General features: G+C 34.8%; 5 protein-coding genes across 9 annotated transcripts; 1 reads left to right on the top strand and 4 right to left on the bottom strand.

Moving 5' to 3' along the window:
- Positions 1 to 1,178: 1,178 nt before the first annotated feature.
- LOC104715593 (F-box/FBD/LRR-repeat protein At3g51530-like) lies at positions 1,179 to 2,991 on the bottom strand. The gene is made up of 4 exons (XM_087465020.1): positions 2,877 to 2,991; positions 1,907 to 2,783; positions 1,678 to 1,812; positions 1,179 to 1,581 (listed from the first exon to the last, which is right to left on the bottom strand). The coding sequence occupies exons 1-4, from the start codon at positions 2,891 to 2,893 to the stop codon at positions 1,285 to 1,287; spliced, it is 1,326 nt and encodes a 441-aa protein (XP_087321146.1). The 5' UTR covers positions 2,894 to 2,991; the 3' UTR covers positions 1,179 to 1,284.
- Positions 2,992 to 4,662: 1,671 nt separating this feature from the next.
- LOC104711816 (FBD-associated F-box protein At3g52670-like) lies at positions 4,663 to 6,329 on the bottom strand. The gene is made up of 3 exons (XM_019230031.2): positions 5,429 to 6,329; positions 5,216 to 5,350; positions 4,663 to 5,102 (listed from the first exon to the last, which is right to left on the bottom strand). The coding sequence occupies exons 1-3, from the start codon at positions 6,299 to 6,301 to the stop codon at positions 4,803 to 4,805; spliced, it is 1,308 nt and encodes a 435-aa protein (XP_019085576.1). The 5' UTR covers positions 6,302 to 6,329; the 3' UTR covers positions 4,663 to 4,802.
- A 785-nt stretch (positions 6,330 to 7,114) lies between these two features.
- LOC147938953 (heterogeneous nuclear ribonucleoprotein Q-like) lies at positions 7,115 to 10,750 on the bottom strand. 2 transcript variants are annotated; one of them, XM_087465019.1, is made up of 9 exons: positions 10,478 to 10,750; positions 9,279 to 10,125; positions 9,072 to 9,188; positions 8,791 to 8,931; positions 8,439 to 8,615; positions 8,058 to 8,265; positions 7,785 to 7,963; positions 7,603 to 7,688; positions 7,115 to 7,517 (listed from the first exon to the last, which is right to left on the bottom strand). In XM_087465019.1, the coding sequence occupies exons 2-9, from the start codon at positions 9,639 to 9,641 to the stop codon at positions 7,370 to 7,372; spliced, it is 1,419 nt and encodes a 472-aa protein (XP_087321145.1). In that variant the 5' UTR covers positions 9,642 to 10,125; positions 10,478 to 10,750; the 3' UTR covers positions 7,115 to 7,369. The 2 variants fall into 2 exon arrangements, with proteins under 2 accessions (XP_087321145.1, XP_087321143.1); XM_087465017.1 differs by having other exon boundaries at positions 9,279 to 9,675; positions 10,478 to 10,735.
- Positions 10,751 to 12,531: 1,781 nt separating this feature from the next.
- Positions 12,532 to 18,557, top strand: LOC147938952 (nicastrin-like). 4 transcript variants are annotated; one of them, XM_087465013.1, is made up of 17 exons: positions 12,532 to 13,024; positions 13,121 to 13,261; positions 13,417 to 13,530; positions 13,614 to 13,728; positions 14,312 to 14,394; positions 14,545 to 14,621; positions 15,041 to 15,118; positions 15,581 to 15,652; positions 15,755 to 15,828; positions 15,938 to 16,070; positions 16,178 to 16,249; positions 16,426 to 16,545; positions 16,768 to 16,839; positions 16,940 to 17,080; positions 17,277 to 17,361; positions 17,451 to 17,895; positions 18,144 to 18,557. In XM_087465013.1, exons 2-17 carry the CDS (start codon positions 13,174 to 13,176, stop codon positions 18,406 to 18,408), a joined length of 2,034 nt encoding a protein of 677 aa, XP_087321139.1. In that variant the 5' UTR covers positions 12,532 to 13,024; positions 13,121 to 13,173; the 3' UTR covers positions 18,409 to 18,557. The 4 variants fall into 4 exon arrangements, with proteins under 4 accessions (XP_087321139.1, XP_087321140.1, XP_087321141.1 ...); XM_087465014.1 differs by having other exon boundaries at positions 12,745 to 13,024; positions 13,134 to 13,261; XM_087465015.1 differs by having other exon boundaries at positions 12,867 to 13,024; positions 13,134 to 13,261; positions 13,614 to 14,226.
- A 170-nt stretch (positions 18,558 to 18,727) lies between these two features.
- Positions 18,728 to 19,578, bottom strand: LOC104711813 (replication protein A 14 kDa subunit A). Its single transcript, XM_010428581.2, has 3 exons — positions 19,473 to 19,578; positions 19,070 to 19,351; positions 18,728 to 18,987 (listed from the first exon to the last, which is right to left on the bottom strand). Exons 2-3 carry the CDS (start codon positions 19,326 to 19,328, stop codon positions 18,923 to 18,925), a joined length of 324 nt encoding a protein of 107 aa, XP_010426883.2. The 5' UTR covers positions 19,329 to 19,351; positions 19,473 to 19,578; the 3' UTR covers positions 18,728 to 18,922.
- Positions 19,579 to 19,971: the final 393 nt, after the last annotated feature.

Raw genomic sequence — 19,971 nt, 5'->3', positions numbered from 1 at the left:
TGTGTGTGGGATTTTTTTTTTTTTGTTCATATAAATCTCGGTTAGATTTTGCAATATATGTTGAAATTAAAATTTTTTAATTCAATAAAGAAGACTATGTTCAAAAATATTAATGGACCACAAAAATTGAATCAAAAATGTTATAGTTGATGGGTTTTATAAATGTCCAGGCCCATTGAGTCCAAATCAAACAAAAATGGTTGTCTCGCTCAAGTCCAAATCGTGTAGCCCAATGTTTTTTTAATAAAGACAGTGGCAGAGTTGTAAATAAGTTGGAACTTGAGGAATTATTTCAAAAATGTTTCTGAAAATGTATATATAGATTCATCATAGCAATTGATAAAATGTTCCCATGTGTATAGGGAAGCTAACCGCTTAGCTGATGGGTTAGCGTCCTATGCGTTTTCTTTACCGTTAGGTTTTCAGAGGCTTGATACTATTCCTATGGTTGTTGAGTCTGTTTTTCAGGATGATTTAACGGGACCTGCGTGTCCGCGTGATATTGTTTTGTAGTCTTTTCTCTTTAATAATACATAGCTGGGAGAGTTTTCTCCTGGCTCCTTACCAAAAAAAAAAATTCAGAATATATAAGTAGAACCATCCTCGAGATCCAAATCCAATGTTAATCCCTCTAAGTCTAACTGGCTAAAATAACAGGCTTTATACATATCAGACGAATCGAACTCGAACACAAGGTGGCAAGATTTTGATGCTCTGTCTACAGCATCCAAATCGTTGAGCATCGTACGTCTTTTTTCTAACTTGTGAAGCTCTTTTGATTCAATAGGATTCGTGGAGAAAGTTGCCTTGTTCAACTGTCTTGCGTTTCTAAGAATATATGTAGCCACTTCTTTCTCTTCTTCTCTTTCCCAACCATATCTTGTCCACACAAACATCTTAAGGTCACACAGCAAACATTCAGGAATATACTTTGGCTGATTCCACCACTCTTCTTTACGTGTGTTCATCTCTAGAGATACCAGATGATAGAAGATACTTCCAGTAGGATATGCAATCTATCCATGAGACCAAATTATTAGAGAGTATACAAAACAATGTACTAACAACTAGATTCATCCTATCCTCATCATTCACAACACCTCGATTTCTCAATCTTCACACCACCAAAAGTCAAAGAGTCAACATTTAAAGCAATATACATCGGAATTCAAATGCTCTAAACATAAACCGGTTTTGAATTGGCGAACTTCAAAAGAATATAGTTGAGTTTATTAGTAATCTTTTGCTACATGTAAATATAGTTCTATGTGACAAAAGAAGAGTCTAGCTAGTAGATAGATTCTCCGACGAACACACAAGGTGGCATGAACTTGAAGCCCTAACAACACCATCAAACTCCTTCAGCATCTTACGTCTCTCTTCGGAATCCATAGGTTTAGTTGAGAAACTTGCATTCTTCAATTGTCTTGCATTCTTTAGAATGTATGTAGCCACTTCTTTCTCTACTTCACTTTCCCATTCGTATCTTGTCCACACAAACATCTTTAGCTGAGACACCAAACATTCAGGAACATTCTTTGGTTCATTCCATAAACCATGTTTTCTAAAACTGGAATATTCCTGAGGCGAAAAGAAAATTCAATGCATATCATTAGTAGACCATCAAAGTTGGAACCCCAAAAGAAGCTAGCTGAGACTGATAATGAAATGGCTTACATCAGTGAGCTTAAGGACTTGTAGTTTAGGAGAGCTATCAAGCATGAGGGTAAGTAGATTCCACCACTCCACTTTATGTGTATACATCTCTAGATATACCAGCTGATAGTACATAACTTCAGTAGGAAACTTAATCTATACATAGAGATCATAGTCTTATTAAAACATATATATATAAACATTGTGAAAGCATGCAAATAACTCAATTGCTAGCTATAAGCATAGTTACCTCCAAGGGTGATAAGTCCAAGAAAAGACGTTTAGCTGACTTGAGAGATCCCAAAATATTCTCATTGGCTATAGCAGAAACTTCTGTAATTTTTGCCTCAACTAACATTGGGACATTCTCAATCAAACAACACCCGTAATCACAAACCCCTTCAAGTGACAAGTATTTCAAAGAAGGAGCATTTATAACATAGCCCCCGTTCTCTGATCCACCAAGGTAATCTGTAATCTCTAGCCTCTTCAAGAATGGTGCTACTATAGTGAAAGTAACTACAACGTGCTCGCGGTAACATTGATGAATGACCAAATCTTCAAGATTAGGACAGCCAGATATAAGATTACGAATAGATTCGCTGTCTTTGAAATCCACAGACACAAGGTGCAGAGTTCTGAGGGACTTCATACAAACTGGAGAAGGAACATCCACAAAAACCGAATACTTGAGAATCAAGGTCTCAAGTGTAGTACTAAAGCTAAACATGCTAGTTGGAAATCTAACAGACCAATCTGAACAAAGATCGAGCACCAACTCACGCACATGACGTTCAAATGCAATTCCAGTCCATACTCCAATATCTATATCATCACATGCACGGCTATCGCTAAACTTATCACTAACTTTGAGAATAAAACTCTCCAAAACCGGAGCTTTGTGTGAAAACAGAGTCCTGCCCACATTCTTTGAAAATTGATGTGTATAATGAAAGTGAGAGTTAAAATCAAGTTTGGGTACCATCTTCCAAAGAGATCTCCATCGTTTAGACAAAACACTTGTAGCTATCACTCTTTCTGTTGGAAGAAACGACAATATATGTAGAAGCAACGCTTCAGGCAACTCACTAATCAAGTCCTCTTTCACAACGCCTCGATTTCTCTCACTTTACAATTACACCCACCAAAACCAAAGAAGAAAAGACTAATGAGTTAGGGTTTGGAGCTTGCAAAACATAAACGAAATAAACGAAACTTACCGTTGTTCTTGTTCCATTATTCCGGTAACACTCTTCAGTTTTTTGCTGTTCCCTGAAGCTAAAATCGTACTTCTATCGCTCTTAACGCAAAATTCAACAAGTTGAAGCAGAGCACCGAAGCTCTTCAACTGAAAGAGACTAGGGCTTTTTAATTAAAACCGGTTCTGCATTAAAATCGAACCGAAACCAACCGGTTTACTTATTAATAAATGAAAAAGAAAAGGGGAAAAAAGGCAAAAAATACCTCATCTAATTTTTATTTGGACGTTAATACCTGGTATTTTTTGGTTGGAAGAATAATAACCAGATTAATAAAAACGTGCAATTTATTACCCCAAGAATTAAATGTTGTCATTTTCATACTTAGGATTTCTTAGCAAATAATAAATTTCAGTTTTACCCTTATCCATTTCTGTTAATTATTAATTTATAAATGACATAAAATTAATTTTAATTTTTTTTGAATAAAACATATAACAGCTATTGATATTTCATTTTATCACTATTTTATTTCTTTTAATTCAAAAGTAGATTTATATATTATTTTCTCCAAAATTAAAAAAAAATTAAGATTTCTCAATGTTTCGGATGAATAAGAAAAACAAACCCAATAATTATTAAACCAAACCAAATCCGATCTGATAGATGTCAAAATTCCCAAATACACATAAACCCAGTCGCCATCGTTGTTCTTCTGATTAATTTATTTGAGTTTTTTTTAAATGGTAATAAAATGTAATATAAAAACAATTAAAGAAATAAAATATAAATCTTTTTTGAATTTAAAGAAAAAATAGTGATAAAATCAGATATTAATAACAATTATATTTTTTATTCAAAAAAAATAAAATTACTTTTCTGTTATTTATAAATTAATAATTAACAGAATGAATAAGGGTAAACCAAGAATTTAGTTTTTGTTAAGAAATTGTAAGTATGAAAATGACAACATTTAATTCTTGAGGTATTAAATTGCACGTTTTTATTAATTTGGATATTATTTTTCCAACGGGAAAAAAGCTGAAAAATACCCGATCTATTTTTTATTTGGACGTTTAATACCTCGTCTTTTTTGGTTGGAAGAAAAATACTTCATTTAATTATAGTTAGTATAAAAATACATCGTATTTTAATTTCTTGGTGAATTCGAATCCGCAACCCATGGGACTTTAACGGACGTTACAGAGTCGTTAATGGAGTTAAATTTTAATCTGACTATATATATACATTCAATACGAAGAGAATACTTTGATAATTGTCGTGGTCAGGTGGTAAAATCGCCTTATGTCATAACTCATACCACACACATTATGGGTTCGAAGCCAGGGGCTACCGGATTATCCCGGGCATCGAACCTGAATTTTTTGGGTTAAGAGATATGGCGTCTAGCCACCAAACCACGAAAACTAAGCCAAAATATTCTTTATAGTGAATGTATATATATAGTAAAATTAAAATTTAATCCATTAACGACCCTGTAACGTCCGTTAACGTCTCATGGGTTGCGGATTCGAATTCACCAAGAAATTAAAATATGATGTATTTTTAGACCAATTATAATTAAATGAAGTATTTTTCTTCCAACCAAAAAAGACGAGGTATTAAACATCCAAATAAAAATTAGATCGGGTATTTTTCGGCTTTTTTCCCTTTTTCCAACAAAAAAGAGCAGGTATTAAACGTTCAAATATAAAAATTATATGAGGTATTTTTTGGCTTTTTCCCAAAAGAAAAGCCCAAGACGGTGGTATCATTGATACCGTATCAATATCATCACTCATAGGGATTAAGATAAAATTCAGAAAATTTTCAATATCCAATGACAAAATATATAGAAACCATCCCCGAGATCCAAAACCCATGTAAATAATCCCTATAACCGGTTAAACCAACAGGCTCTATGAAGAGTTTACATAACATATAAGATCATTCAAAAGCAATGTGGCAAGAATTGGAAGCCCTGACAACACTAGCCAACTCCTTGAGCATCTTACGTTTCTCTTCCAACTTCTTGAGCTCTTTTGAATCGATAGGATTAGTGGAGATTGTTACCTTCTTCAACTGTTTTGCGTACCTTAGAACGTATGTAGCCACTTCTTGCTCTTCTTGTCTATCCCAAGCATATTTTTCCCACACAAATGTCTCGAGGTGAGACAACAAACATTCAGGAACATACTTTGGTTCATTCCATTTCCCGCCAACCATATCATCATCTTTGTTCCTATACTGGAGAGACAAACGAACGAGACAAGAGGAATGTAATGTATCATATCATAAGTAGTCTATAAAATATAACCACAAAGAGAGAGAGCATCCAAAATAATGATGAAATGTCTTACATCAAGGAGCCTGAGGACTTTTAGTTTCGGAGAGATTTCGAGCATGACCGTAAGTACATCCCACCACTCTTCTTTACACGTATGCATCTCTAGATTCACCAGTTGATAGAAGATACTACCAATTGGATACACAATCTGTACATGAAACAGTTATTGGTACCTTGCAATAACAAAGAGATAACCAAAAAAACACTCAAAAGTGCTGAAACTTACCTCCAAGGGTAATAAATCGAAAGAAAGACGTTTGGTTGACTTAAGCGATCCAAGAAACTTATCAGCGATTATATAAGAACCACCAATGATATATACCTCCACCAGCTCCGGCGCATTCAGACAAATCTCAATATCTTGCAACTTTTGGAATGTCAAGTATTCCAAAGAGGGAACATTAATTATATATCCTCTAAACCTTTCGTCACTATTATAATCATAAATCTTAAGTCTCTTCAAAGACGGGACTTCAATAACGAAAGTCACAACATGAGCACAATACTCACCTCGATCCAAAACCAAATTTTCAAGAATAGGGCAACCTGATAACAGGTTACGAAAAGATTCATCGTCTTTGTAGCTCACAAAGACAAGGTGCAAAGTTCTAAGAGACTTCATAAGAACAGGAGAAGGTATATCTACAGTAATACCAATTGAGAGTTTCAGAGTCTCAAGTGTGTTGCAAGTACACAAGCTAGCCGGAAATGTGAAGGTCTCATCATCATGCGCAGGGTATGAAGCATAGAGTACCAATTTACGCAAATGTCGAGTAAACGCGATTCCAACCCAAAGTCCTATATCTACAGGACTAACATCATCTAAACAAAATCTGAGACGCAAACTCTCTAAAACGGTAGCTTTATGTGAAAGCATCGACCTGGAAACAACCTCTGAAAATGTTTGGTCTTCACTTTTGTGATCGTCAGAATCGAACTTTAGTTTCGGCACCAACTTCCAAAGAGACCGCCATCGCTTAGACAAAACACTCGTGGTTATGGCAGTTTCTGTAGGGAGAAATGTCAGAATCTTTAGAATCAAAGTTACAGGCAACGGAGTCAACCTATCTTCTTCATTCATAACACCTCGATTTCTCATTTTTGTTGATAGAGAGATAGACAGAAATGGCGTTGCTTTCCTAGTGTTTACACTCGTGTTTTAAAACGCTCTGATCGCAAACGTACCAAAAAAAAAAAAAAACGGATGCAGAATTTGAACAGCCGGATACAATTAAGATGATGATATTATGGTAATTTTAACGAGACCTAGTTTGGGCCATTAATGGGCTTTTCATGCATATCGACTAGTAACTAGTAAGCCTCGACCATACATGAACGGAAAAGGACATATATATAAACCAATTGGGAAAAATGGCAAGAAAAACCGAAGTTATTTTTATTTGAATATTATTTGGATGTTTAATATTCCATAATTTTTGAAATGGAATAAAAATATACCAAATAATAAAAACGTATATCATTTAAAACCCAAAATAATAAGTGTTGTTATATTCATATCCGCGATTTTTCAATAAAATCAAAATTTCAATTTTATCCCAGTTATCTAATTAATTATTAATTTTTAATATAAAAATTTTCGGTTTTCTGTTAACCATGTCATACCAAGAATTAACCTGGTTATCTCTCTTCTTCCTCCTCCCTCTCTAATTGTCAACTGAGAGAAATAACTGGGTTAATTCTTGGTATGACATGGTTAACTGAAAACCAAAAATTTTCTATTAAAAAATAATAATTAATTAGATAACGGGAGTAAAATTGGATTTTTGATTTTGTTGAAAATCACAGATATGAATATAACAATACTTATTATTTTGAGTTTTAAATGACATGTTTTTATTATTTGATGTATTTTTATTTCAATACAAAACCACTGGCTATTAAACGTTCCAAATAAAAATAACTTCGAATTTTTTTGGGTATTTTTCCCTAAACCAATTCTTAAAGAAAAAACAATAACTGAAAACGCATAAATATACAAAAAAAAAAACTAGTTAAACGATTCCCCATTGCCACCCCGCAAAATCTTAAAGACAACACAAATGGCATAAAGAAGACAACACAATGGTTAAAATTGGCATTTTGTTTTGCTGGCTTGGTTGGGAGTGTTTTTTTTTTTCCAAATAAAGGAGACATAATTTTGAAATTTCTAATAAGGATTGTAACGGCTTCGTCCTCTACCGTTGTCGCTACTTCTTTTGCTACTGCTGCTGCTGCTCGAACCACTGCCTCCTCTATAAGGTGGTGAATGCCTTGGTGGTGGTTGTTGCGGCACAGCCGCCAGTCCAGGTTGTTGCCTGTTACATTCAACACATCAGATGAGTTCACGTGTCTTATAGCAAAAGCACGAGATCAGTATAGAGTATATAGACAAGAACTTACAAGACGTATCCAATTCTTCCATCGGGTAACATGATTGGCATCATCGACATTCCACCAGCTGCGTGACCTCCCGCATGCATTAATGGCTGCATCATTCCCACAAAATTATACTCGGATTTATATCCATAAAGTTCTTCTCAAGACATAATTATATGATTGATAAATAGTAGTAGAAATCTCACTTGTGCGTAGGAAGAAGCTCCAAATCCACCAAGAGCACCAAAGGGACTAGGAGTCATGCCGTAACTAAGAAGAGGAGGATAGTTTGGTTGCAATTGTGATTTCTGCATATTCTGAATTGTATTTGTGTTTCCCTTTTGATCCGCTTGAGGCTTTGCAAGAGTACAATCCAACATATGACCTGTATATAAATGGGGATACATTTTAGAATTGAAACATCAAAGGAGGAGATGTAAACAGAAAACAAAAAAACATTCTGAATGGACCAAGCATACCATCAATCTCATATCTTTCAGTGTTTTTCAAAGCTCGCATGACACTTGTCCTCTCTGCATAGTGCACAAATCCATATCTACTGTCTTCCTTTCCCGGTTTTGCTGGTGGAATCACCACTTTCAGTATTTTCCCATGATGTTCAAATAATGCCTTGAGACGTTCTTGTGTTATATCTCTAGGCAAGTTTTTGATGTACAACGCCTTGACCTGCAATCATTCCACACAGCATAATGTAAGATCAGTTTTCATGGTTTAGAAAGAAAAAAAAAATTGAACACATGTCTCTATGGAGATAATTTCTTGGTAGTGGCACTTTGTTGGTAAGATAACTATTGCTGCTTCTACTATTTACTTGTAAGAAAGATTCTAACGAAGCAAACCTGGGAAGCCGAAGAGTCCCCTCCTCCACTCCTTGATTCAGCCCAGCTTACAGTTGGGGCATTATCATCAAGCTTAAAACTGGGATTTGACATTTTTTGTTTAGCGTATTCAGCACATGCATGGTTGTAATACTCGATGAAAGCAAATCCACGATTCCGGCCCATATTTTGTGGTTCCTGTGATTTTACAAAATCAAATAGAAAACTGATCAAGCTAGTGAGAAAGGTATGTCTTGAATTTCTACAGAAAATTCACTTCCGCAAGTTACAGTTAAACAAGAATATGATATTAATGTTGCAGATATAAGTATACACGCAAGACTGAAACTTATCCAAGTTGCAGGAGACTAACCTTTGGAAGTTCCACAATTTGGACGCCTGGACCAATTCTATTGGCTGCTTTCTTAATGTCTGACTCCATCCAATTTCTAGGAACATTACCAAGAAAGAGACGATGCTTTGCTTGGGTAGTCGAACATTTTATCCTTTTACCCTATTGAATAACATTAAATAAACAAACAAATAAGAACCACAAAAATCTGAAACTAACAACCATCGAGAATTCTAAGCTATCTATAAGTTTTAATGGAATGAGTGTAATATAAACAAGAATTGGGGTGTCAAAGAATTTACTCTGAAATCAGTATTATTTAGAGTCTCGATTGCCTCAGCTGCTAGGTCCTTGTTTCTGAATGTTACAAATGCATACCCCTTTCCATCACCAGATTCTTTTTCCCTCATTATCCTAACCTGTAGACATCACATCAACCTCAGCAGTCAGCACAAGATAAAATGAAAACACAGCCACAGTTTGGGTAAAAACAAAAATGTCAAAATTACCTCGGTAACTTCCCCAATTGAATTACAGAAGCCCTTTAAGTCCCCTTCAGTAGCATCAGTAGGAATCCCTCCAAGATAAACCTCTGAACCATGTGGAGGAAGTGCAAGGAGTTCAGCCTGCCTTTTCTTTTCTTCTTCCTCCTCAGTTGCAGCAGCATCATCCTCGTCTTCGTCCACTTCCACCTCTTCTTCCACCTCTATCTCCTCCTCAATCTCTTCTATTTCTTCCTCCTCTTCAACTTCTTCGTATTCAACTTCCTCCTCGAGAATCTCCTCAGGATCATTGTCACCATCAAGGTCTACCCTTTCCTCGGATTCCATTGAATCGTGAGCCTCTGAAGCAGCAGTCCTCGTCCTTGACATGTTAACTATCTAGAAAAGAAGGCTTGCACTACAACTGTGGAGGAGACACAGAAGCAAGAAGCAAGTGGGGAGAGAGAGAATAGAACCGTGGAAAGGTTGGAAAAGAAACAATAAGAGGTCGATAGAATAGAAAAAGAAGAATAAAAGGTTCGAATTGACGCTCTGCCATAATGCGGCTAAAAAAAAAAAAGAATCCCAAAGCAAGAAAGGTGACAAACAATAGACAAAGAGAGAAGAGGGCTACGAATGCTCAACAGGTTGAAACAAAAAAAAAAATAAGAAACGACCCTGAGAGCGGAAAAAAAAAACCATGATATCAATAGGGCTTTGGTTAGATGCAAAGAAGGTTTAAAAAATCATGGCAACAAGAAGGTCAAGACATAGTAGTATCTCTGAACAACCCACTTAGAAAACTTCAGCTCCATGTTAGATCTCCCAACACACAATTGCAAGTTGAATTTTTTATTTATGCTGCCAATCTAACCTGTTAAGAGAATCCCTCAGCTTATAACTACAATTTCTATTTGATTTACTCAGACATTTACACACACAAAATAGACCACAATGATACCAATCAAGAACAATCCGATAACACCCGTACAAAGCTAAAACTCACAGTAAAATCTATCAAAATCGTTTCAGCTAAACTTCGCAATCATTGGTATAGATAACAACGCAACTGAGAACAGATTCAGTTTTACAATTAAGATACGGAGAGCTCAAAAAAAACCCCAATTTCCGAAGAAGAACAAATCGGATCCCCAACCAAAAAAAGATACACGAAAGGAGACGAAGAGAGGCGCAATGAGATGAAACAAGACAGAGAGAGAAAGTACCTTGAAGGCGATAGAGCGAGAGAGAGAGCTTCCAGAAGAAAACCCTAATTTGATGAGGATTACGGAGAGGAGAGGATGAGGAAGAAGTGATTCGCGCAGCAGCTCAGGTTGAGAGAATATGTATAAAATGTGTTTGTAACTTTTGTATGACCTAAAAAGATGCCGCAAGTGATTATCAAAGGAGGAGGAGGAGGAGGAGGTTGTAGTCACCCTTATTATTATGCTACCACCATCTTATATTAGTAGAGTTAAATTACCCGATCTTAATAATATGCCACAAAATCTACAAACAAACAAAAAAATAAAAGAAAAAAATGACTTTGATGTTAAGTTTTATGCACAAAGAAAAATATATCAAAATTGGATTAAAATTAGATATAATTTCTCTCAATTTTCAGTTTTCTTAATTAATAGGTAATTTATATTTATATATAATCTATGTTATATTATACAATTTAGAAAAATAAAATCTAATCAATGATAAATTTTTCTTTCACACATTATAAATTAATATCCTCTTCTATGTTGTTATATCTAATTTTGTTGATGAAATATTACTAAAAAGTTAAACTAACATATAACTGTCGTGTTTTCCCGCGTTTTGCTATGTATGATAATTGGTAACAATATTTTTCGATTTGGTTTATTAGAACCAGTCGATTAATTTGATGTTATTAACAAAAGAAACAACTATGTAAAAAAAAGTAAATGTTTTAAACACATTTTTCAATAAATAAAAACGAATCTAGAAGCATAATATGACATAAATAGTCTTTACCATACCAAAAAAAAATTGTTGTTGAATGAGAAAAGAAAAAATTATATTTAAAAAAAATCATTTTTAGTATATCAAAATTTGCACAAAATAGAAGTAGCTCAATTTTTAATTTTTTATATTCCTTCAGGGAAAGTTTTGAAAGTTGAATTATATATGAATCGACCGGAAATTTTCTTCGACGAAATATTACTAAAAGAATTAAACTAACACTAGATTTTAACCCGCGGTACACCGCGGGATTATTTTTTTTTACTAAAATCATTAAATTTTAAATTGTAATTGTTAGTTAATTTTTTACGTTTTATTTGAAGTTTAAGATTGTATAATTGTATTTTGATTGTTAATTCTACGATTTAATCTGCGGTTTATATACAATACAATAATTTATTTTTGTTATAAATTAATTTCACCAATCCAAGATAAAAATATTCAGAAGATGAGCCAGAATTCATTACAAAACTTATTAATATCCGTTTATATTATTAAGTTGTATCCGTTTGTTTATAATAATCATGTATATAGAAGTGTCAAACAGGTCGGTCCACATTTCTTTTTACATGGACCGTAGCGGGTCAACCTGCTAAGACCGTGGTCGTTAAAGTTATGCCCAAGCATGTCCTCAACCTAAATTTTATATTAATTATTCTTAAAAAATTTAGTGGCAAAGAAAAAAAAAATTTTTAAATAACTTATAATATTGATATTTTGGAGTTATCTTAATTGGTATAAATTAAATTTTCTCATATTATCACATATTTCACATATTATATATACAGAACTATGTAAAAATATTATATATATATATAATATATTTATTTTAATCTTATATTTATAGTTTTTGGGACAATTCGCCAACCGCAGACGACATTTCTTACTAAAAATTTGTAATCCCGATAAACTTAATTGTAATGACCATCTTTTAACAGTACACCACAGACCTATATTTTCTATATAAACTATATCTTTAGAAATTTATTAATTTTTAGTATAATATATTGATGGTCGTAGCGATGGACTATTGATATTTTAAAATTATAAGAATATCGATCATAACCCGTCCCATAATAATTTAAATTTATTAAATAATATATTTAAAACATTTATAAAAATTAATATATATAGAAAGCTGACTATTTAGGAATTTAGGAAATTGGGTTCAGAGCTGGAGATAATTTAGGAAAATTATATTGGATTGATAGGAGAATATTTAATTAACATACTTTATTTTGCATATTTCGATTTTTTGTTTTATTTTTTAAAAATGTATTTTTATGGTAATAGTATTGGTTGTAAATACCTTTGAACTCCAAGCCTTTTTCTCAAAAATGCTGTGAAATTAATAATATAGATATAATAGTGTTTTTCCGTGTTTTGCTATGAATGGTAATAATATTTGTTCGGTTTGGTTTATTAGGACCGGTAGATTAATTTGATGTTATTGACAAAAGAAACAACTATTTTTTGGAAAAAAGTAAATATTTTTTAAAACGAATCTAGAACCATTATATGACAGAAAATAGTCTTTTACCAAAAAAAAAACAAAAATTGATGAGAAAACAAATTTATAAAATATTTTTAATTATTTTAATCCATTAAAATCTGCACAAAATAGGAGTATCTCAATTTTTATTTTCCTTCAAGGGAAGTTTTGAAAGTCGAATCGACCGGAAAAATTCTCAGTCTTTGACCGCGTAATCTAGGTTTCTTATCTCCGGCGAATCGTAGCTCTCTCTCTCTCTCTCTCTCTCTTCCAATTTCCCCCTTTTTAGGTACTGTTTCTCTTTAACTGATGCTTCTTCCGATTCTGGGCTCGTAACGTTTTTTATCTCTTATGAAATTGGTCACATTTCTGATCGTATCTGCAGCGATGATTTCCAGGTAGCTTCCCGCTGATTTCCATTATTCCGGCGGGCCAGCTATGATGGCAATGGGACTTCCTCGTCTTGTTGCTTTTGCTTTTGCTCTTCTTCTAGTTTCAATCCTTCCTCTACATGTCTCTCTCGCTGGTGAGTTTCGTCCCAATTGGTCTCATCTTTTGTTGATTTTAATATAACATTTTACTTTTTAGTTCATCTTGGAATGATTGGTTTGTAATTTTGATTCACTTATATTATCACTTTAATCTATCTGATCACTGTTTTGATTTCCATATTTCGTGTAGGTGAGGTAACATCTATTGAATCTGTTCCTGACCTTCAGAAGCTAATGTATGTTGTTGTTGATGGGTATCCTTGTGTACGCCTTCTCAATCTTTCTGGAGAGATTGGTTGTTCAAGTAAGCCTCTTCTGTGTTTGCCTCCTAACTGATTGGTATTATTCGATTAGGTTCCCTTAACTTTTATGTTTATTATTACTCAGATCCTGGATTGAATAAGGTGGTGGCTCCAATCATAAAATTGAAGGACGTTAAAGATTTGGTTCAGCCACACACTATTTTGGTTACAGCTGATGAAATGGAAGATTTCTTTACCAGGCATGTCTCCTTTGTCATTCTATTGTATTTATAATCTCTTAACTTGTGGAGTAGTGTTTTACCACTTGCTAAGCAGGATATACATATGCATGAAAACGGTGTAGTTCTCATTTTGGTGTTTACATAACGTCAAACAAGAATTAGCTTGCGGTGTTCGCCAGATGAGCCATTTTCGCTTACATCCTCAAAAATAACGTCTATACAAGGATGCAGAGTTTCACTAGTACTTTAGTATTTAAGGCCAACACTTTTTGTTTTCTTCTTTTTCTCCCTGAAAGTGAAATAACTGACTGGAATGAGTATACCCTCTTATCAGCATTTTTAAAATCTGCTATAAATGTAGTCACTTGGTTGTTGGTGCATCAGAAATGGATTAGGTATTATTCAGTAGAAACCTGTAATTCATTGGATTTTTTGCTTTAATTTCATTCGACAAACAAAAAGTGGGTATACCTCGAAGCAGTTTACACTAGAATCCTGCAGTCTGGCTTACTTCTGGTATTGTTCATTAGACTGTACATCACTTAGACACTCTCTTCAGATTGAAATGACACAGGATCGCTCCTCTTTGTGCCTTTTCCAGGGTGTCAAGTGATTTGAGCTTTGCTAGCAAAATTGGTGGTGTTCTAGTTGAATCAGGATCTAATTTCCAACAGAAATTAACAGGTACTATGGCGATCCACATATTTATGATCTGTCAGCCTGAATGGATGTTGACTTATACATTGATTGTCATTTCTTAATTCCCTTAAACAAAGTACTTGATACTTCTTATCTATCTTCATGGCGTTAGTATTTCTTTCTTCTTTCTTGTAGGCTTTTCTCCTGACAAAAAGTTTCCTCAAGCGCAGTTTTCACCCTATGAAAACGTTGACTACAAATGGAATTCAGCTGTACGGTACCATAAATCTGTCTGAAACTTTGAAGTTACTTTTTCCTGTGAGCACTTTTGTAGTTGGTTGGAAATTGTTTCAATCAGTTATCACGAAATCCATTGTCAAGCATTTCCGAGTTATATACTGTTCTCTTCTGGAACTATAATTAACAACCTGCTAACACACAAAACAACATAAATCCTTTTCTTATGGTTTAGTTTTTGTATACATTTTACAAAACCAATGCATGTATCTGTCCAGATGATTACTTATAAAGAAGCCTATAAATCAGTTGCATATTTATATAACTTCATAAAATGATAGTACCTCTTATTGGTTTTCCATTGAGAAAAATGAATTTAATTCTTATGAGTAGTTGCAAGCGATAAGTCTCTAGGCTCTGGCAATTGACCATTGTTAAAAATGATTATTTGCAGGCATCAAGCATAATGTGGAAAAAATATAATTTTCCTGTGTACTTATTGTCAGAAAGTGGTATATCAGCTGTGCAGGAGGTAAACCTTCAAACTTGAATTCTTTTGCAAATTATAAATGTTTCTAATTGTGTTGTCAGAATAACTAAGGATTACCATTTAGAAATATGAGGTAATGAACTAAAGCCTTAGAGAGGCATTATGACCGTTCGTCACACTCTTAAGAGCAGTATTGCTTGATGAAAATATGGCTGGAAAATGGTGCATTAGATCTGTTTCGTCAAAGTCATATGAAATGATTACTCCTAGTTTAGTTTGCATAAAATTTTCTAAACATTGATTACCCGTTTTTAAATATAAATACAAATGATTACTTCTTGACAGAACCTCATATGTTGTTGTTCTTACTAGATAAGGTTCTGTCAAGAAGCTAGCTTTATATTTCTGCTGTGTTGGTAGCAATCTAAATGTGTATGTTTTAAGTGGATAGCTTCACGTTTCATGTTATGAACTATTTCTTGACATCCTAATATATCTGTTCAGATCCTTTCCAAGAAAAAGATGAAGCATGGTACATATACCAGTGATGTTGCTGAATTCAATATGGTTATGGAGGTATTTGGCTTTAGCAGTGTAGCTCACTGGAATGTTAACCAGCTTTATGGATCTTTACTTTGACTTAGATTATGACATCCACTTCTCTATTTGTTGTATTAGACTACCAAAGCTGGAACACACAATTCGGAGGCTTGTTTGCAGGAAGGAACTTGCCTCCCATTGGGCGGATATAGGTAAAAATTTTAGGAGATTGAAATTTCTATATTACTGTCTGATTTGAAGACCTATGAAACCTTTTAAAGGATACGTTTCGTTTTCTAATAACTTTGTTATGAAGGACAGTGTTTGGTCCTCGCTTCTACCAATCAGTCCTTCGTCTTCCAACAATCGCAAACCTATTGTGCTAACTGTGGCCTCCATGGATTCTGCATCACTTTTCCGTGACAAAAGCTTTGGTGCAGATTCACCAATATCTGTGAGATATCGCTATTTTCTGCTTGTGGATTGTTCTAGAATGTGTTTATTTAATCTTCTTATTCTTCTTATCCTGATTCATTGCGCAATGCGTTCTCCTTCTTTCAGGGTCTGGTAGCTCTTTTGGGAGCAGTTGATGCTCTTTCTCGAGTTGATGGTTTTAGTAATTTCAAAAAGCAGGTGCCAGTGAATAAATATAATTGCCAAATCTATTGAGTTTCTTGCACACATCAGTGTACCATGCGATTTAGTTTTATTTTACGCTTTTTGTTGCTTGCAAGCTTTAATACCAGAGGTATATCTTGCGGTCTGCTGTGTTTTGGCTCTTATAGCTCTACATGTATAAATGAATGCAGCTTGTGTTTTTGGTTCTGACCGGAGAGACGTGGGGTTACCTTGGCAGCAGGAGGTTCTTACACGAATTAGATCTGCATTCAGATGCTGTCACAGGCCTTAGCGATACTCCGATTGAAACGGTAATCTTTATTGTTTTGATCTGACAAAGTTGGTAGAGACAGCTAGTCCCATGCATGAAATCCTTTGTGAAAAACGTTGCATGTGTTTCATGGTTGCTGCAACTTATTTGTTCCTTAGTAGTGCAGAAAGCAGGTTTATTGTTTAATCAGTGTTCCTTGTGAAATTGAAAGTTCACAATTCTCTAAAAGGATTGAATTCAAATTTCTGTCTTCTATTAACAGGTCCTTGAAATAGGATCCGTTGGAAAAGGTTTAAGTGGAGGGATAAACACTTTCTTTGCTCATAAAACTAAGGTGAGAAATTCCTAATACCCTGAAACTCTTACATAATTTGTGGGATGATGTGAAAACTGTCATAGGCAACTTAACATCCACTTTTGGTGTTCTGCTTTAGGTTTCTTCAGTTACAAACATGACACTGGATGCTTTAAAGATAGCTCAGGATTCACTGGCATCAAAGAACATCAAAGTTCTTTCAGCTGATACTGCAAACCCTGGAATACCCCCATCCTCCATGATGGCTTTCATGAGAAAGGTATAATATTCCAAGTAAATAGATGGAAAGACAATTCAAATGTGTATTCTGACTTTGAAAGAGAAAGTAACTATTTGAATATACTTCCCCTTCGGTTTATCATGAATATGAGAGAAGTATATTTGCTTACTGTTATGTGATTTTGATCCAGATTCCCTAAAGTAAAAAAGGTATAACATCCTATTCATTATTGCAGAACCCTCAGACTTCAGCTGTTGTTCTTGAAGACTTTGATACCAAGTTTGTGAATAAGTTCTACCATAGTCACCTAGATGACTTGTGTAAGAAGAGTCACAGCCTGTCTTTCTCATCTTTTTGCTCTAAACCCCATTTTGCTCTTTTCTAATCCCTTTCTGGTATTATATTGCAGCAAATATCAACTCCTCATCTGTAGTAGCTGCTGCTTCTGTTGTGGCCCGTACACTTTACGTTCTTGCAAGTGAAGACAAAGATGCAAGCAATTCAGCTCTGGGATCCATCCATGTCAATGCTTCTTTTGTTGAAGAGCTTCTAACCTGTCTTTTAGCTTGTGAACCGGGCCTATCTTGCAACTTGGTAAAAGACTACATTTCACCAACAAACAATTGCCCAGGCAACTATGCTGGCGTCATCCTTGGAGAACCTTCCTCCAAACCTTACCTTGGTTACGTCGGTGATGTTTCTAGATTTGTATGGAACTTTCTTGCGGATAAAACATCTGTCCATAAGGGAAACACAACCTCAGTTTGTTCGAAAGGAGTCTGTAGCAAAACCGACGAAGTGTGCATTAAAGCAGAGAGCAACAAGGAGGGAGCATGTGTTGTCTCCACAACCAGGTAACTTTTGTTTGCTTGGAAATTGCATTTTGGTTTGCAACAAATCTCAAGTCTGGTAGGCATTGGAAAGGATTATTAATTAGGATAGGCTCCAGAAGTGGAGCCTTTTTAGACTTGAGTTGAGAATTTTTGGGTTGTTGACCTTTGAATTGAACCTATCAGCATTTTCTCCTTCCGTTGGCCTGAGATGTATGGCGCAACCCAATTTGTTGTCGGACCCGTAACACATTAAGCTCTGGTTTTGGCAGGTATGTTCCAGCTTATTCAACCCGGTTGAAGTATAACGATGGAGCTTGGACGATTCTGCCTCAGAACTCATCGGATTCTATGGGGATGGTTGATCCGGTATGGACCGAAAGCAACTGGGACACTATAAGGGTGCGTGTGTACACAGTCCAGCACTCAGCATACGACAATACAGTCCTTGTTGCAGGTATTACAGTCACAACGTTGGCTTACATCGGGATTTTGGCTGCAAAGTCACTCATCACAAAAGCATTGAAGCAGGACTGAGACTTGTATTTGATTCCCTCTCTCCTCTCAGCCCAAAAAATTGCTTTTCAGTTTCATCAAGACATCGCCTAAATAGCAGCACCAAAACTATGTAGTAGAAACCTTTTTTCTCAGCTAAGGTTATTTAAAAAAGGGTCTTTTTGAGCTAATTCAATTCCGTATTAGACTGGCAAGAACTTTCTCAATATTTATCAAAAACACCTAAAAAAGGCAATCCCATTACGAATCTAATTCCAGAGCAAAAGACTAACTGCCAAGAAGAAAATGGTGTAATCTTTTGTGTTTTGGTACCTCACAATAAGTACTGAACAAATCAATATAGAAAAAAAGGCAATTGAAGCTTAATTGTAATAGATTTAAGAAGTGGTTACATAGACTAAGTAAAAAAAGCAAATCTCAGAATCAGAAAAGGTTTGGGTGTGACATAATTAAGGCATAAGCATCTACAAAAGGATTTTAATGGAATCACTTGGTTGATCAGGATCATCATCCATCATCAACAACAACAACAACATTAGATGAACAAGTGCTTGAACTCCCCACTTGCTAGCTTACATAGCTCATTGTAATTCTGCGGATCTGCAAAGCAAAACCACAAGCAAATGTTGTTAATACATCAAAATGGAATAGATAAGAAGGAAGGGATCAATGAAAAATTTACCAAAAGTGTTGCCAAAATTGGTCCAAGTCTCAGCACGAATGGAGTTATCACTCTCAGCAATTCCAATAACCTCAAGGTAAGTAGTAAGAGGAGGAGTTGGAGACGGTCCCCTAACAACGATCTGAAGATCATCAGTAGATTTCCCAATCACAGAACCAGTGTCTGAACCGATCACTTGAATCACAGTTCTGACCTTCTGACCAATGTAACGCCTCAACAGAGCTCCGTTCACAAAAGCTGAAGGACTTGAAGTATCCATTTTTCTTCTTTTTCTTTTTTAATCTACCAGTCAAAAGATTCAAAATCGATTAAATCAATCAGTTTCATATCAACAACGATGGAGGAGGATAAAATCGAAAACAAAAGCAAATCTCTGAGAGTTGAGGATCTGATAATATTTTACCTTATTGGAGAAGATGAATCGTGTCGTCGAAGTTGGAAAATGATTTTAGCCCTAATCTCTGTTTCTCTGAGAGGCTTTGTGAAGAGAGAGAGTTAATAATGGAGACAATTTTGGGCGGGAAAAGAAAAGGTACAGATGGCGCCAAATAAGTATGAGGCCTATAAGAATTGAACCCATTGGGCTTGATTAATTTCTCTTGTCTCGTTCAGTTTCGCAGTCCACCATTTTTTCTTTGTTCTCTCTCTAAAAACATAGTTTATGATTATGATCATTTCAAAAAGAAGTTATTAGATCATTTAGAAAAGTATTCAAGTTATATTTTAAAGGATTTAGTAAGATTTTAATATTTTAGAATTTTGAAAGATTTAGAAAAAAAAGAAGTTTCTAAGACCATCACCTACCCAGCACCGCTCTCAACATTTCTTTAAAAAAAATAGTTATTTTAATCACAATTAATAGTAACTACTCGAAAGTCGACACCTGTTGATATTTGTTGAGA

The sequence above is a fragment of the Camelina sativa genome, chromosome 9, assembly GCF_030686135.1.
Source record: "Camelina sativa cultivar CO46 ecotype springtype chromosome 9, ASM3068613v1".
NCBI classification, from domain to species: domain Eukaryota; kingdom Viridiplantae; phylum Streptophyta; class Magnoliopsida; order Brassicales; family Brassicaceae; genus Camelina; species Camelina sativa.
This window is presented reverse-complemented; position numbering and strand designations above follow the sequence as displayed.